At 39.1% G+C, this 16,364-nt stretch overlaps 1 protein-coding gene and 1 long non-coding RNA gene across 2 annotated transcripts in view; one reads left to right on the top strand and one right to left on the bottom strand.

Moving 5' to 3' along the window:
* LOC117215858 (segmentation polarity homeobox protein engrailed-like) overlaps positions 1–16,364 on the bottom strand; it is a 108,870-nt gene that overhangs the window by 1,630 nt on the left and 90,876 nt on the right. The window contains exon 2 of the mRNA XM_033462395.1: positions 10,726–10,731. Coding sequence (XP_033318286.1) covers positions 10,726–10,731 — 6 coding nt within the window. The remainder of the gene's footprint in view (positions 1–10,725; positions 10,732–16,364) is intronic.
* Positions 1,606–3,555, top strand: LOC117215885. The gene is made up of 3 exons (XR_004489231.1): positions 1,606–2,284; positions 2,564–2,735; positions 2,808–3,555. It is a non-coding gene; the product is annotated as an uncharacterized LOC117215885 (long non-coding RNA).

Raw genomic sequence — 16,364 nt, 5'->3', positions numbered from 1 at the left:
GATTCTACGCCTGACCATTAAAGTCAAGCGTCACTTGCCAGGGTTAACATTAGAATGACCGATCATATTTCACGATGAAGACGAAATATAATTAGGACAGTTCTCCATCTGTCCACTGCTCTCGTACACAGTTTGGAAAAGAACCGAATAAGAAACCAAGATACGAACTGATTGAAATAACAATAAATAACATAAATGGCGGTAAAAGGTTCCATTGTATTGTAAAAGGTAGAGGAGTAGAAGACAATTCAAATCATGTTGTTGTTTTGCCTCGGAGTATCAAGATCGTTAGGATACATGTAACGTAAGAATAAATAAGCTGCAGGCAAAACAACGTCGCTGCTACGTGCAACCGTCGAACGAAGACGAATTTGAATTTTCCGGCTCTCCCCCGACCAGTATAAATAAACGGACGCAACCAAAAAGAGTTCAGTATCGACGAGTTATCTGAGAGTTATCAAGAGTTATCTACCGAGTTATCGACGAGTATAGGCTTATTCACTGTACGAGCGTCTCAGCCAATATAGTCTGTATACTAATTTATTATTTTTAAATATATTCGACGGTTTCAACAACAAACAATAACATTTAATAAATGTAGTAAAAGGTTCTATTCTTCAAAAGATTTTCAACAAAGTACATGTCCAAGGAAAGGAATATTTTCGTGCAATTACAAATATTACACCGAGCTGAGACTCGCTTCTGTTAGAAACGACCATCGACCTTCGCATCCCTCTAAACTCTAAATCGTCCCCTCGAACAAAGGTCTGCCCAACAAACGCTAAGGGTACATAAAGCAATCAAAAATTAGCCTTACATAACGATTCATAATGGTGTTTCGCGGTCGAAGAGAACATTGATTCAACAAGTTTACGCGCCAATAAATCTGAGAAATTAACGAACCGGCGCGGCGGCATCGTGCGCGCACGCTTAGTGACAAACTTTACGACAACTTTTATTGTCTAGTCGGTCTTAACTGCTATTCCCTGGCTATTCGTGTACAACTCTACCATAACGAGAGAGGTTCGTTCGGAAGGAGGCCTCACCTCCCGGACGAAATAAACGTCCGTTCAAGACGAGAGGAATAGTTGGTCCACGAGGCTGAGTCTTTCTCTTCGTAGACGGTCCTCCTCACCGTTTATCGTCGTCCGGCGAAGCTGCTAGAAGTCCTTCACGCACTCTGCACCACTGGTTATGCGAAGTTAACAGAGACAACTTAATCGTAAATCAAACGCGTTATTGTTGTTATATTCCAAAGCGAACTACCAACATTATTGGCTGATGGCTTGAGATATTCTTTGGTGAAGGAGATAAGAAATTATTTTTTCCTCTACGCTGATTATTTGTTTTTGAATTAACGCAACTTTGCGCGTTACTTTCGCTTTCGATGCAATTTATTGGTAGCTGGCTTTATCAATGCAATAAGACTGGAATAGTTGTAATCATCGAATTCAACACGAATACGAAGGTATTTCTATATAATATATATATATAAGAAGTCAATTATTTTTCATTTATGTTAAATAATGCTGATTATTTATCGTGTTTTAGAGTTGACGCGACAGCAACTGGAATACAAGTTGGGAAAATAAGCGAATAAATTTTCTTGCTCCAGAGTTTCTTTTGTTTTCGATGCAATTTATTGGTCAGAAGCTTGAACAATCCAATAAGACGCTGCAACTACAATATATAGGCGTTACCATGCTTTTCGAATGCAAGAAGAACGCAAGAGTGGTTCTTCTGGACGTTAATAACTCGTTATAAATATCGTAATGGTTGCCACCTTGCATGCATGTATATGTACACCGAGAAAGCTTTTATTAATCTTCTAGGCGGAGCATCAAGATACAATCTAGAATGATTATTATACGAAACGACTTATTGTTCCGGATCAGCTCTTGAAAAAATACGCATCCATCGAAAGAGTATCAATTTCTTCTAAACGCTGCACTTGATCCTATTTGATCGAAGGAACTGGAAAATTGCCAGTTCGGAATATGAAGTTTTGAATGAAGAATCATAATTAGAAGAACGGTCTGCTATGTGCTTATACAAATCTCAACAATTTACCAATCCCACCAACCACAGCGGTTATTAGTATTCATGATTCTAGGCGTGGAAACTAACAAACGGACGAAGATTATTACTTTTCAGATTCTCGACCGTTACCCAGGATATTTAAGATCGATTATTTTTAGAATTGCAGAAGATGACTATGATACGCTAGAACTTCCTTTTCGTTAGTGCAAATATTTTCTCGTACGTTGCTATACTTATAAAATGGGTAATTTTTTACTTTTATTTCTAGTACATGGAAATTTTCAATTCTTAATTGCTTCGTGGATTCTTTCATAATGGAATGTTCTCGTTTCAAGCGGTTGAAAAAGATATGTTCTTAATTTTCTGTATTTGATTTCAATAACAAATGAATAACAAAATTAGAATAATTTCAAGAAAGCGATGTATCATTTGGACAAGATAAAATTTCCATGATAAAAATCATATTTTTACTTTTCATACGTGCTGTGTTTTGCCAAAATACATTTTTCTTGTTTTGTTCTAGTGGATTATATCGACGTTTATATGAATTCTAATTATATTTAATTCTCCTATTTCGGATGGATAGAATAATATAAATCGTGGGAGACCATCAGACTGACACACTGTGAAAAACATGTAATAAATTAAATAGTGCTAAAGATAGTTGTATAAAAATTATGCTGTATTTTCTCGAGGTATGACCGTACATTTACAAAAAATTTCAATCCTATCGATCTACGATTACTTAACAATTTTTCATTTTATAGATCGCTCAAAAAATAACATCTTGAAATGCCGCCTTAAGGGAGCTTCCGGCGAAACACAAAAATTTCTAGAACGCTGAAAACGAGCGATCGAGAAAGCGACAGGGCAGCAGCCAGTTTCTTGTACTACTGCTCAGAAATGACTGAGGTAACGAACGGTCGGCAGTCTAATTACTTAAGCGAAGTAGTCTCGTTGTCAGTGGCAGGAAAGAGGCATTCAGGAACCCACTTCTCGCTCTCTCGACCCTCGTTCCGCTTCTCGACTTCTCTCTGTCTCGCACCATTGCACGCTTTCCATTTAAGGAACAACCTCCCCCTCTTCTCAACAGCTGTAGGCGTCTCGAGGGGTAAAACCAATAACGCTAAGACGTCCTCGAGAGAGTGAGTACATCCCCGAAAGTACCTCGCATACCGAGGACGTGCGGCCGCGAACGAACACTAATTTCCTCTCGACCTATCCTTGAGTTAGACGTCAGCTACCGACCTGGCTGCGCCTCGCTCTCCTCGTCGCGTCGTTTCTCTTCAACGCTGCCGTCCTTGATTAACGCCGCGAGTCATTGTCAGTTCTCGTCACCTGTCGTCGTTGTCGTGTTTCCAGCGGAACGACAGTTTATCTTGCGACGACGATTCCCTTTTTTAGGGAAAATGAGAGTTATTGAATCGTTTGTAAGGGAATAATATGATAGTTTATATTGCTGGAATTTTTTTATTATAATTGTTCATAGAATTAAATAACCGGCAACAGAAAGAGATGCGCTACTGAACAAATTAAAAAAAAAAATATAACATAATTTAAAAAAAGTTGAATTACTAGAAAAATTTAAGACAGCCCAAAGATAAAATAAGATAAAATATAGACATTGTTTGGATTGCAGGTCGAATGAGGGTAGTATGATAGGATAAGGGAAAATTAGTCACTGTACGACAATCCGTTACAATTTTCATTACAAATTCACTTGTACATAAGATTATTTTAAGTTTAAATGTTTTACAATTTCTAATTTAGCATTTCAGTCTGCTAACGTGCTTTTACCGTTACAAAACAGAATTGTTCTTTGATAAATAATTCAATCTAAGAATTTATGAATTGAAGGACAAGCGAGCATCATACAAATCTTGCCTCTGTGTCACCTGATAGTCATCTTTCCAATTACTCATGCTACAAGAAATAGCCATTGAACTCTGCTTCACTTATTACACTTGTGTCGAAGAAAAATATACTAGCAGGTAAAATGGATTATAATATAAATCACAGAAGAAACAAGATAAGGTAATTGAATCGTATCAAATATTTAAACGTATTTCTCGCACAAGAAGAATAATGGCGCGCTGATTGGTTTTTGCTTTCTGTCCAGGTTCGTAGGGACGCGTCTTCAACTATTCGCTTCTTGCTCAGAATTTTACCGATGTAATTCAATTGACGGAAAAACTCGTCGGATCGAGAACAATTAAACCGCTTCATCATTGTCCTGTCATCCAGGCGACGAAGCCGAGAGCGTTTTGTCGCTGAAGGACGACTAGTCGTTTCGTACCATCATCCACTCGATTCCATCCTCGAAACGCAGCTACACCAATACATATATCCCTCTGTGTCTCGCCCCTGCCTCTCGCAGAAAGAACAGAGTTTCCCCTGAACCAACGTTCAGCCTTTGCGTAACAAATCGTAGAAACCGTCGGGATCGTTCTCTTTCAGTTTTGCTGGTTGGCTCGCTGGTCACGTTGCTTTTAATTGTAGCTGGTATCGGCGGTGAGCCAGTCGAGAGACGAGAGGGGCCTGGCCTACGCTTCGAATTGGTTTGGAGGCAATCGATGGATTGTCACGGGATTCCGGAGATTGGCGGAAAAAGTGGGAGAAAGATGGAACTTGTAAATAGTTCGTCTTGCATCGACAACCTCTGCTGACGAATTTAGCGAAATCATCTTCTCTCCGTGTGACTAAAAACGATCGATTCGCTGGATCATTCGGCCATCTCACCGTGATTCAAACATATATCCTAATGTTCTTGCAAAGGGAGTGCCACGTTTTTGTCAAGGGTTTATGCCCTTGGTCGATCAAGGGAAGAAAAAGAAGGTACCAGCTTGAGAAACGCCCCTTGCGTTTCTTTCGTGTCATTCGAGGATATTTGCAGAGGCCGTCGCATGGTCGGCCGTATTGGAAACATTACTGAACGTCTTTGAGAGTTTACGAGTTAGATACTCGATGTAGGGATCGTACCAAGAAAGGAGACCGTTTCCAACGGATTCTTAGAAGCGAGCGTAAGAGGAACGCCGCGCTGGGATCAAGTCCTCATAAATTTATCGATCGTTCTTGCAAAACCCCGCAGAGAGCGGCGTGAACCGATGAGGACAGCGTTTCAGGACTTTTTCCCGTTCCCAAGGTGAATAGAAAGTAATCAACTATCTCGCGTGAAACGAAATTCATGAAATGTTACTTAAACAATACTTAAACTCTATGTGTCGTCGCTCTATCTCATTGACTCATTTTCATAATTCCATCGCTTGTATAGGGAGAAAGTTTGCGATCTGAAGCTCTATCGATTCTATCACATCTAAACTCTATCCCTTGCTCTTTTCATCTAAAGGCTCATTTTCGTCATTCCATTGGCTCTGCAGAGGAAAAGCTTGCAATTTGAAATTCTACCAGTGTACAACGCTGGAATCATAAAGCATGGCTTGATAATTACGAGTCTTGGACACGATCGACTCGCACGATTGACGTCGAGTCTTTCTCGATTGCGATCGAACCAACGATCGACGAGGGCTGCGCGAGGTGAGTCGTACCACTATGAATCGCGCGGTGCCGCGTACGTGCAATGATACGACTCGTTCTTAAAGCGCCACTAAACTTGCGCGTCACGTTCCTTTTAATTACGTCTGCCAACGACGACGGATGCGAAACGGCCGCAGAGGGAGGGACGCAAAGAATTCATTAAACGATACTCTCTGGAACAACCGAGAGCTATACCAGAACCGAAGTGGGACAGGTGCTGGATCATACCTCGAGAAACCGCGAGCTCAACCACGTCTACGACACTACCGATCTAAAAAGGCAGTTACGTATTTTTGCAATCGCGCAGGTGTCTGTTCTGTTGATGAAATGAAGTCGGGAAGCCAGATCGGTGGTTGGAATAAAGTTGGTTTATTTAAGTTTGCAACAGATTGAAGAAGGAAGAGAAAGCATTATTTTTGGATAAAGGAATTTTATACGATTCAACGGTGATTTGTCTGAATTTGTTTGAATTTATATGAAAGGCTCTTTTCGAAAAGGAGAAAATTATTTTTAAATATTTTAAATCACTGATCTAATAGTTGGAAAAATTGACTTCGATTTAACAGAGTACATATGTCTGAATATCGTTTGGTTAGATAATTTGTGATACACTTTACGAAGTATGTTAACTACTAGTTGGCAAACCATGCTAAACCAGAATCGAAATGTGTGCATTTATTAATTAAAACTTCACTTTCCTTGCTTCTGAACACATTCACGTACACGCGAAATCTGTCAAATATCTACATATATTATCTAGAAAATAAATTTATTGAATTAATATATTTACTGTAACATATCAAAGAAAGGCCAATGCACTGTAATATTTCATTTTTCCAAATTTTTTAGGTGCAAATACATTGGAGTTAAATTGCAATTAAATCATTCTGAAGTATCTACGTACAGAGGGCCGAGAAAATCTGACTGGTTCCACGACAACCTCGTATTGCAGTCGAGTGCTTAAATACCTGCGGAAGGTAGCGCGTTACTCTGGCTATAGCAGAAATCAATTAAGAAGTCGGAAAATTTATCGCGGGTCTACAAGACCGGCTACAGGAACAGTTTCTCAATACTGGCTAACGTTCGTGCCGTCCCGCGGCCTGTCGCGATCACCACTTGCAATTATCAATTCTAATTAACGATCGTCGCGTCCAGAGTTTCATTATTGTTTTTAATTACCAGTCCTACCGGTCGTTTCTCTAAATCACCATTAATGAAACTATCTACCGGCCTGTCACTAGCAAACGGATTTTTCTACGGAATTAGCCCCCGAGGCTCGTGAATCGTGACGCTATTAAGGGAAACCATCGTCCTCGATTTTTCCCGTTAGGACTCATGCGATCAGCTTTATAGCGATTTCATAGCATTTTCATAGCGTTCTCGTGCCAATATCATAGAATTTTCATAACAATTACAGAGCAATGCACACAACAAAATAGCGATAATTTTACAAAGCTGCAGAATCGATAGTAATTTGTTATGTCAGCGATATAAACAGTATGAATAGTAATCAAAGATTGATTTGGTTTTGTTTAAGAATTACATTGGAAGACTTATTTGTAAATAGTTTATTTTAGGCAAATAAGAGGATAAAATAGATAATGCAAATTATAATCAAAAAGTCGATGGAATTTTTCTGAAAAATCACGTCGGTGCGATCAGTTGTGCGTAAGAAACACATTTTTCAATTATTATCCACCGCTAGTACGTTCACTCGCACATGTTTCCCTATATAATTCTGTATAACGCGCGTAAAAATGCACTCGCTTACATCAAACATTAAATTTTTAAGTCTTCGAGTCAAGTATAGTCCTAAATCAATCTCAACAAATTTACTATCGATAATCATTCGTGTTCATCGCTGAAGGAGAATAAACCCGCAGCTATGAAATAGCGTAACGATAGAATAGAGGAAAGGGTGCGTCGTTAAAAGGACGAACACAGCGGTCGGGCGCTCGGCCAATTTCCACCGATTAGCCACGTAAACTCGTTGAGCATACGCTAACGATGAGAACATTCGAGTAGATGGTACGCGGAACGAGCTCGTTCGCCACTGTGCCTCGGTTCGTATTAAAATATTGGCTTCATTGGTCTCCCGCGTGGAAGGAAACACATGTAATTAAAGACGCTCGCCACAGGGGAGCTCGCGAGTTCCATAAACGGGAAATGCCCATCGTTGCCTACTATCTTTTACCTGGGAAAACTGTTACATAGATAGATTTGCAAAAGAAAGGAATTCTCGACCGGTATCGATAACTATTCCTATAAATATCGTTTTTCTTAATCAGCGTGGATTGGACCGAATCAAAGTTCAGCAGCGGCCAGTCGGTCTACATGGAAAGGCACGTGATTTCGACAATAGCTGTCTGTAGCTGTCTGTTCGATAGAAATTGTCGTGTCGCGTTTCTCGAAGACGGAACTGCTGCGAAGGTTCGATACTGGTATTTTAAAGGAATGTAGAGATATCCTTGATATCCGTTTATCGGGTTCTATCTGCACACAGTCGAAGAGAAGAAACAGCAGAGAGAAAGATGGAAACGTTCAGGTTGCAAGAACTCGAAGACACTGGCCATCGAATACGAGAGCAACGAATTTACATTCTCACGACGATTTGCGATCGTCAGAGTTTCGCCAACCATTCCCTAGCGATTGTCCGTTTGCACGAACAAAAGATGCGCTTTCGAAGGCTACTGAGACGATTCGTGCAGATATTGCTTCTTCTTGATCGGTTGCGCGATCGTTCGAAGGGAAACGACTCGATCGACTTGTCGTTTCCGTGAATCTGATCTATCCTGCTCATTCGCCGAACGAGATCGGTCAGTCGCGTGTAAGCGTCACGTCAAGCAAGCAGAAATGACTGCAGTCAGGTCCTCGACTCAACCGAGCGCTCGATCCTCGACTCGAAGTCGCGAGTTGAGTTATGACTACGGCCATTACTCGGGACAAACGAGGCTAAGCGTGTCGACACGGCCGACCGACCAGCCTTCTCCACTTCTCCTCGCAGTCATTCTTGATTCACGAGAATTGCGAGTCCAGCTACGTGTGCAGCTTCGTCTCGGGACTTCGATCCGCACACGATTGACAGTTTTAATGTTGAATCGGCCTTCGTTATTAGGGACAACGAGAGTATCGTTGGTTTCCACACGATATTCGTAGACCCAAGGGGGTCTGGTTTAATATCGCGACCACAGGAAAGCAACTCGTAACCCACATTTGATGGTAATTTACGTCGAGACGTCGGACGCTCGTTAGTTTTCGTGTTGTAGCAGATGAGTCGCGTTTCGCGCTAGGCTATTCGCAGAAACGAACGGGAAACGCGACCGACTAAGGAGTGAAATGTCATTCGTGGAATTAAGACCTCTTCGTCTCCAATGGTGGCCACCTGTTCTTCGACATCATTTTCGTGTCTGTTGCTTTTTGCCGTCACTGGACATTGTGAGAAAAAGGATTAAATTACGGATCGATGAGCTATTTATTAAACTTCATTAGATGAATTTACGGTATTTTTGATCCACCAAATTTGTAGCTAGGTGGGCAAAATTGATAATACAGTTCCTAGTTAGTAGGTAGACATGTTCAAGATCATGTCACATCTATCACTGAAGGAGACAGCCATTCCTAGAATTATTGACTGTTATCTTTCTTTCTTGAGTATCTTTCTTGAGACCCAGCAAATTTGTAGCTTTTTGCCATGACTGGATATTGTGAGAAAAAGGATTAAATTATGAATTGATAAGCTATTTATTAAACTTCGTTAGATGAATTTACGGTATTTTTGATCCAGCAAATTTGTAGCTAGGTGGGCAAAATTGATAATACAGTTCCTAGTTAGTAGGTAGACACGTTCAAGATCATGTCACATCTATCACTGAAAGAAACATCCATTCCTAGAACTATTGACTGTTATCTTTCTTGAGATCCAGCAAATTTGTAGCTTTTTGCCACGATTGGATATTGTGAGAAAAAGGATTAAATTATGAATTGATAAGCTATTTATTAAACTTCGTTAGATGAATTTACGGTATCTTTTGATCCAGCAAATTTGTAGCTAGGTGGGTGAAATTGATAATACAGTTCCTAGTTAGTAGGTAGACACGTTCAAGATCATGTCACATCTATCACCGAAGGGGACATCCATTCCTAGAATTATTGACTGTTATCTTTCTTTCTTGAGTATCTTTCTTGAGACCCAGCGAATTTGTAGCTTTTTGCCACGATTGGATATTGTGAGAAAAAGGATTAAATTACGGATCGATGAGCTATTTATTAAACTTCATTAGATGAATTTATGGTATTTTCTGATCCAGCAAATTTGTAGCTAGGTGGGCAAAATTGATAATACAGTTCCTAGTTAGTAGGTAGACATGTTCAAGATCACGTCACATCTATCACTGAAGGAGACAGCCATTCCTAGAATTATTGACTGTTATCTTTCTTTCTTGAGTATCTTTCTTGAGACCCAGCAAATTTGTAGCTTTTTGCCATGACTGGATATTGTGAGAAAAAGGATTAAATTATGAATTGATAAGCTATTTATTAAACTTCGTTAGATGAATTTACGGTATTTTCTGATCCAGCAAATTTGTAGCTAGGTGGGCAAAATTGATAATACAGTTCCTAGTTAGTAAGTAGACATGTTCAAGCTCATGTCACATCTATCACTGAGGGAGACATCCATTCCTAGAATTATTGACTGTTATCTTTCTTTCTTGAGTATTTGAATATTTGTACACTTAGGAGAGAAAATTTTTACGAACACAGAATACTTTTTGAAATTTCATTAGCACTGTAATCAAACACGGCTATCGTGATTACATTGATAAAATTTGAAACTAATCTGTGAATGTATATGAGTTTTACCGATATACCGAATAATTGACCATTTAAATAGTTTGATGATACGAGCTAAGTATATGCGAACTATACTTGCGATAAGTATGTCGTAATTTGTATATACAATGAATTGAGGAAAAGTGACACGCGTCCACGCGATTTTAGCAGGACGCCAGCCGATGGGCAAGCTTGCACAAACAAGCGTGAACAGTAATGTCTTGGAAAACGCTCACGTTTGTCCGGTGCCGTTTTCGTCATAATCGTCTCGCCTATAGCACTCGAACGTACGGCCTGTAACTGTCGTGGCTCGTTACTTACTTCGTCCTGAGAACAAAAAAAGAAAAAACATACCGGTTAAAAAAGCATGATCGTGGACAAGCATTTCATTAATAATAATCAATTATCCATTCTCGCGTGCTCGTGTCGTTTCGTTTCTCGCGATAAAACCATGGAAACGAAACGGGACATTTATCGCGTTCCTCCTATCAGCCCTAATGTCAATTAACGGGACGACAATAATGATTTACGATTGCACAGAGTTCGATTCGTTGTTTTCGAGTTGCCGTCAATTGGAAACGGGACGAATCGAATTCCGCAGCGCGTTCAATCCCAGTTTCTATTCACCATTTGTCCCCTTCGAACGTATCACGAAGAAACTATATCGAAGAACAATTCACCGAGACTTTCAAAAGTTAAATTAAAGTTAGAAATAACAACCGGCGTAATAAATCAAACTTTACGTCGTACAAAAGGAATCTCAATACGTTTTTTCCTCCGTCGATTGAACAATACCGAAATTCCTTAAGAAGCAGACTACGCGTTTCGAATCCACAAGTAAGCAACAATAATAACACGTTTGAAAGAATGGCTCGACCGTGGGACAATTACGGCCACTCACAACGGAGACACACAGAGAACATGCGACAGAAGTTCCGTCGATTAAAAGAATCGACGCGAATTTTATTCGGTCTACGTGATCGCATACAGCAACCGCTCACATTTTTCCGCGGCACTCGTTAAGGTGTAACTGCCGGGACCCACGGAATCGTACGAAAAGCAGTCATGCCCCGTGGTTGTATCCATAACCATAAATAATGACCATTGATTGGTCACTCGTCTATCGTTACCCGCGAGTACGTGACTGCGTTTACGTTTCCACGGGTCGTTAGTTCGTTTCCATTAAGGCGCGGTTCTCAGTTGGTCTCGCTTCTGTTCGTTCTCCTTCAATAGCAATCGTTTTAGTCTGAGTAGTCACCGCCGATAAAGATTCGATAAAACGTTGCTATTTCAAACGATTTTAAAGTCAGCTACATGTGTAAATGCTAGATACCACGTCGGTTTCTCGACATAACTTCCGGTACAGCTTTGATACGAATTGCTTTCCCTTGTAATCAACTTGCGTTTATCTCGTTCTCGTGAATTCCATTAGAATTCTTGCGATTGCTGTCTAAAATTTAACCATATTGTCGTACGATCGAAGCTCAATAATTGCAGAAATCTCCTGACTGGCGATGATAGATATGTCGGAGATGGAAGGACAGCGCGATTTCCCGTCTGGAATGCTGGGAAAAACCCCAATACCATAGTCAAGACTTTTACGATAGCTACGTTTAAGCAATAAAAAATAAGAAATAATTTTAAGCTTCCAACCTGGCCTTATGACGATGGGTTCGGGTTCAAGGTGACATAGCGGGTCACTAGACAGAGCTATGGAATGATTATATGACTCTCCTTAAAAACAAGGATTGACTCGAGAAGTGGGGACAGGAATATATAAGGGCAGTTTCATTTGGATTATGAGTGAGTTAGTTAGTCGTTGGACGAATTGCTGATCGAGTTATCGAGAAAATTACCCGAATCGTGTATTACGTTGATACTTGTCATCCCGGGGACCGTGGATTCGTTATCGAACCTGAATTCGTTGTCACCATCATCTCGACCATGCTATCGCCGCTATTATTCATAGCCTCTTGTAGTGTCCATATTTGTACCGATAAACATTAGCTACATCCGCGACGGTAAAGCAAGTAAAGGTTCATCGAACGCCCCAAAATTTCAACCTGACTCCGACAGATATTAAGAACGTGGTAACAAAAATATGATAAGTGCGTTTTTCTTGATTTATCGATTTTAATGTCATTGTATGATCAAACAAGAAAATTGTAATACAATGTCGTTGGGAGGTTTTAAAAATAGCTGGTAAATTGGCCAAGTTTCGCAGAAGCCAAAGGTATAATTATCAAGCTGAACGGTATTTTAACAGCCTCGATATCCTAATATTATGACCAATAAGATTTTGAAAATTTCCATCAAGGGGATTAAATCAGTTCGCCAGTAAAAAACGGGAAATGCCAGTTATCATGTGCTCCTCCTTAAAACTAACAGGAATCATCCATTATTAACTGCAAACGCTTTGGTCTTTTACTTTGTACATGATTCGAGCTGTTTCAATCGCAACTTTGCATGCGAGATGGTAAAATTCATGCAAAAGCCAGCACGCAGAACGACCGAAAGGCAGCTTAATTACATCTTCGCGAGGCTGCCAATTTCATCGCTCAGGCGAGCGGATATTCGTTTATACACGCCGGAGAGACGGTTCCAATCGCGAGAACCATTTCGCAGTTTAGAACGGGCAGATGGTTGACGGCGCGGCAAGCGTTAAGAATAATGAGAAATGGAAATTTGTAAATAATATATTGCTGGGGAATACGATTAATGACTTCATTCCTGGCGCAGCTCTTGAGAGGGAGCCGGTTCTTCCGGTGTCAGATCGCTACCAACCATCTTCTCTTTCATGATCCCATGCGTTTGTGATTTCTTTTTCTTTTTCTTCGTATTTAGATCGAAGAAAATAAAATACGAGTTTAATTGAATTTTATTTGTTATGTATAATATTGGTTTTAAATCGCTCTGTAATCGTGGGAAAGTTGCATTCACTTCTGTGAGTTGGTAAAGAATTAAGAGTAGAGCTAATTTTTCTGTTTTGATTGAGAAACACCGTTCACCAATTACAATAATTCAAAACTTGCGGACAAATTTCACGTCGAATTCCCGAATAATTCAATTAGCAAATTTTTGAAATTATTTCGGATTTTAGGGATTTTCAAGTATTCGAATCTTCAGGTTTTCAAATTCTTTAATTAACACTAGGACCCGTCGATTTGACGGGTTTCAAACTTCGAAATGAAATACTCTAAAAACCATAGCATTAATTTCAATCATTTTGCATCGTAAGTTGATCATTTCGTCCAAAGAATTTATACACACAATTATTTCTTCCTAAGCTTTCTAATTTTTCTAATTTGAACGTATCTCTACGAAAGTATCCAGAAAGGAGTTCATATTTTGTTTAGCCGAGGAATTAGCTGAAGAAAACAAGGAGAACATTTGCCAAAGATCAGGCGCTTCATTTCTGTCACCTTGAACGTCAGAAGTGCGAAAAAGTTGCCAATAAAAGCAATAATTGCATTGCGAAAAGGAAAATGCACAAACAAAATTCAGCATATTTGTAAAAAAAATGTGCTCGATAAATACGATCACCCTATACCTTTTTTACTTATTAATAATTTATTTAAGGGGGTATCTGGTCTAGAAATTTGAGCAAATCGAAAACTTTTTCTTTCATATTTCCAAAGTTTAGACATTCAAGAATATGTCCTTAAAGGATTTTTCAAAATTTCAATTATTTTATGAGTTGCAGTCATTTCTGATTTCTGTGCAGTTTTTCTCGAAACTACTTTTTTCGAGTTGACTTGCACGATATCTCAAGTTCTAATGAACCGATTTATTTGAAATTTGGTCTGAACGTTTTTTATATACTCCTCTATCGTCGGGACCACGCTCAGCTCAAAATCTTTAATATTACTATTTTTTAAACGTTCGGAATTGTCAAAAAAACGTGCGAAATAAGAAATTTTTTTTTCAAACGGCCGTCATTTTGTAAAAAAATGTTGTATTGACTTTTCCAAGACTCAAACGATAGCGGCATCCATGCTAATTAAGAATCCGTTCGCATTTTTTGTTTCGGATGACCAGAAGGGTTGATATCATGCACGCCACGACACCCCATTTTTTTGGCAGCACCCACTTTGCCAGCTCGTAACTTTTTAAATATTGAGTTTCTTTTTCCAGTGAATTTTTTACGTAATCTCAAAATATCAGTAAACAAATGCTAAAAAGAAGGATAGCAAAAATATTTTTTGTTTCGCTTGTACAGAGCTTCAAAAATCGCCCGAAATTCATGCCTCTAGACCAGAGTACCCCCTTAAACGCGACGCCTAATATTCTCAATTCCGACTCAATTTGAATAAATCGATTTTTTAAAGAAAATGCGTATTTTCGTTTGCCCGTCAATGTAACGGCTGCTCGTAGAAATAAGTACAAAAGAAAGACCCGTAAACCTAGTGTTAAATAGAATCGAATGTTTCAACATTCGAATGTTCGAGGTCTCGAGTTCTCGAAATAAAAATTTCTCGAGTTATTTTAATTTTCTATCTGATATTATACTAAAGAAAATTATTAGCGAAGATCGTGTTCGAATGGTGTACGATCATGCAGGCTGATACGCAGAGCGTTAAAAATAGACGCTATTATTGAAATCGATTGGCCCGCGGTCGTGCATTCAGACCATTGATCTTTCGTCGCCAGTTGCGATATTCGTTCCTGTAGAGAGATAACAAAGATACGAGATAAACGAACGATTCTGCTATCCACACCCGGAGCGCGCATAATTCACCGCGTTACATGTTCGATGTTCTACTTACATTGTTCTAATCACGATACCGCAAGTAAGAAAATCGTTCGGTTATCTTTATTATTAATTATTACATTAAATCGCAGCGTTATCGCAATAGATCTTCAATCGTTACGATATCGATCCCATTGACCCTTATCTGATTTCTATCTAATTGTTTGATCAGAGGATAACAGTGTTACCAACAACGAATTGCCGTTATGTTGCCATGAATTATTACAACTACTCTTATTCGAATGGAAACTATTATTTATTTTATTACTACTTATTAACAAAATCCTCTTATAAAATATAAATTCTCCTGCCCCGCGGCCTAAGCGTCATTTCCGGTTATTTCTTACAATCAGCGGGTAATCTAATTATTATCTGCAATAAAAAACTGTTTTTTAGTCAAGTACACTTTGATTGTAATTAAACGAAAGATAATATTTAGCAAGGTAAACAAATTTTACATAGTTTTTGCTCTACTTTTTTTTCTTTCTTTCGTCATTTATTATAATATTAGATGGTTTGAAAAGTTTCTTTCGTTTTAGAAGGAAATAACGGATGCACAATATTTTCCGTTTCATATTATTTTATCGAATTACGTATGATCCATTTTGTTCTATCAAAATAAAGATCACAACGTTCGACAGATTAGGTTTCACGTTTGTATAAAGATGCGTGGTTGTAAAAAACGTGTCCGTGAAAGAAAGACACTTTTCGAACAACCTAATATATTATATAATATAAAGTAAAATTTCACAAAGTGAAAAATATTTTGTGGATAGCTCACGTTCCATGTCTCTCCTTTTTTCCTATTTATCTACGAAAAAGATTTCAAGCATCGATATTTTCTTTTTCGCATGACACCGTAGTTATTTAGTCGTTACATTGTTTCCCTATTGGTGTGTGCCTCGACTATCGAAATTCTTTTATTACTTTACGCTATCGAACTGTTCTTTTAATGGTACCTGTATTCCATGGCGGTGGAACGAGCGATTTCTAAATCATAATGCGTACCGTGCCGATATCGTCGATCATGGACTCGCAGTTATCCAGCCAGCATATTAATAACCATCATCGATGGCGATTACGGTTCTCCATGAACGATGAATAGCTGTCCATTCGACGTCGACTGATAGTCGTTCCCACGATAACGTAACCGTTGTTTTCAATAATCCCGAGCTTTAAGGGAGGTGTTCACTCATGAAATCGCTCATTC

This window comes from Bombus bifarius, unplaced genomic scaffold (genome assembly GCF_011952205.1).
Source record: "Bombus bifarius isolate JDL3187 unplaced genomic scaffold, Bbif_JDL3187 scf7180000009832, whole genome shotgun sequence".
Classification (NCBI taxonomy): domain Eukaryota; kingdom Metazoa; phylum Arthropoda; class Insecta; order Hymenoptera; family Apidae; genus Bombus; species Bombus bifarius.
The sequence above is the reverse complement of the archived record's forward strand: the minus strand, read 5'-3'. Positions and strand labels throughout refer to the sequence as shown.